Raw genomic sequence first — 897 nt, 5'->3', positions numbered from 1 at the left:
GAAATCGTGCTGCTGGATTGGCATCCTGAACGCTGGGAAGAAATGGCATCAGTGAGTCGAAGTAAGCGTCTCCCCCAGGTGCACGTGGACAACCTTTTCTTTGGCTTTTACGACAAGTTGGAGCATCTTTAGGATGAAGAACAATTGTTAATGTATCGTACGAATCCACATGCGGCGAAGAAACTGAGCAGAGTTTTGGAATCCAATATTATTCTGGAAGCGTTTGGAAATGCTACCACGTCGATGAACCTTAATTCGTCAAGGTTTGGAAAAGTGACAACTCTGCAAATTGCCTTTGGGGGGAGTTTCAGATTTGTGGCTGTCACATATCGCCGTTTTTACTAGAAAAATCCAGCGTCATGAGTGAAAGAGGTCGTGAAGCTGGAGACCAGAATGAATTGAACTTTCACGTACTGTACGCGATGGTGGCCGGTGTCAACGCCTTTTCCTTTTATGCGGTTGCTAGCGAAGGAGTTGCATCTCGATGGTGTAAAGTGCTCCGCGTTTACTGATCTCGGTCGCAGCGACCACAAGCTGGCAGAGCTTATGAGCGAAGCGGAAACGTGGAAAAAGGATGTGGAAAGATGGCAGCAGATTATTGGTGGGCTAGATGAGCTGAACGTATCCCCAGACGAGCAGAAGGCAATTTTTAAAGTGCTAAGTGCTGTTCTGTGGCTTAAAAAATATTGAGCTTGACTATCATGAGACATCGAGAAAGCTTTTGATGTCTTCTGCATGTACGGGGGTGCCTAATGCACCTCAAAGAGTGGTGGAACTTGTAGAGTTGGAATCAGTGGAGAAATTGAAACGAATGATGACGACAAGAAGTGTAAGTTTGCAATCGACGAGTGAAGCATTCGAGGTGACTCTGGAGCAGGGTCAGGTAAAGCATGTTCG

General features: G+C 46.3%; 1 protein-coding gene across 1 annotated transcript; it reads left to right on the top strand.

Annotated features, from left to right (window-relative positions):
* Nucleotides 1–150: 150 nt before the first annotated feature.
* PITG_16652 (uncharacterized protein) lies at nt 151–680 on the top strand (the record flags this gene model as incomplete). Its single annotated transcript, XM_002896840.1, has 4 exons — nt 151–304; nt 388–425; nt 475–621; nt 663–680. 4 exons carry the CDS (start codon nt 151–153, stop codon nt 678–680), a joined length of 357 nt encoding a protein of 118 aa, XP_002896886.1.
* Between the last annotated feature and the right edge of the window lie 217 nt (nt 681–897).

Source organism: Phytophthora infestans, genomic scaffold, assembly GCF_000142945.1.
Source record: "Phytophthora infestans T30-4 supercont1.51 genomic scaffold, whole genome shotgun sequence".
In the NCBI taxonomy this organism is placed as follows: Eukaryota; Oomycota; class Peronosporomycetes; order Peronosporales; family Peronosporaceae; genus Phytophthora; species Phytophthora infestans.
The sequence above is the reverse complement of the archived record's forward strand: the minus strand, read 5'-3'. Positions and strand labels throughout refer to the sequence as shown.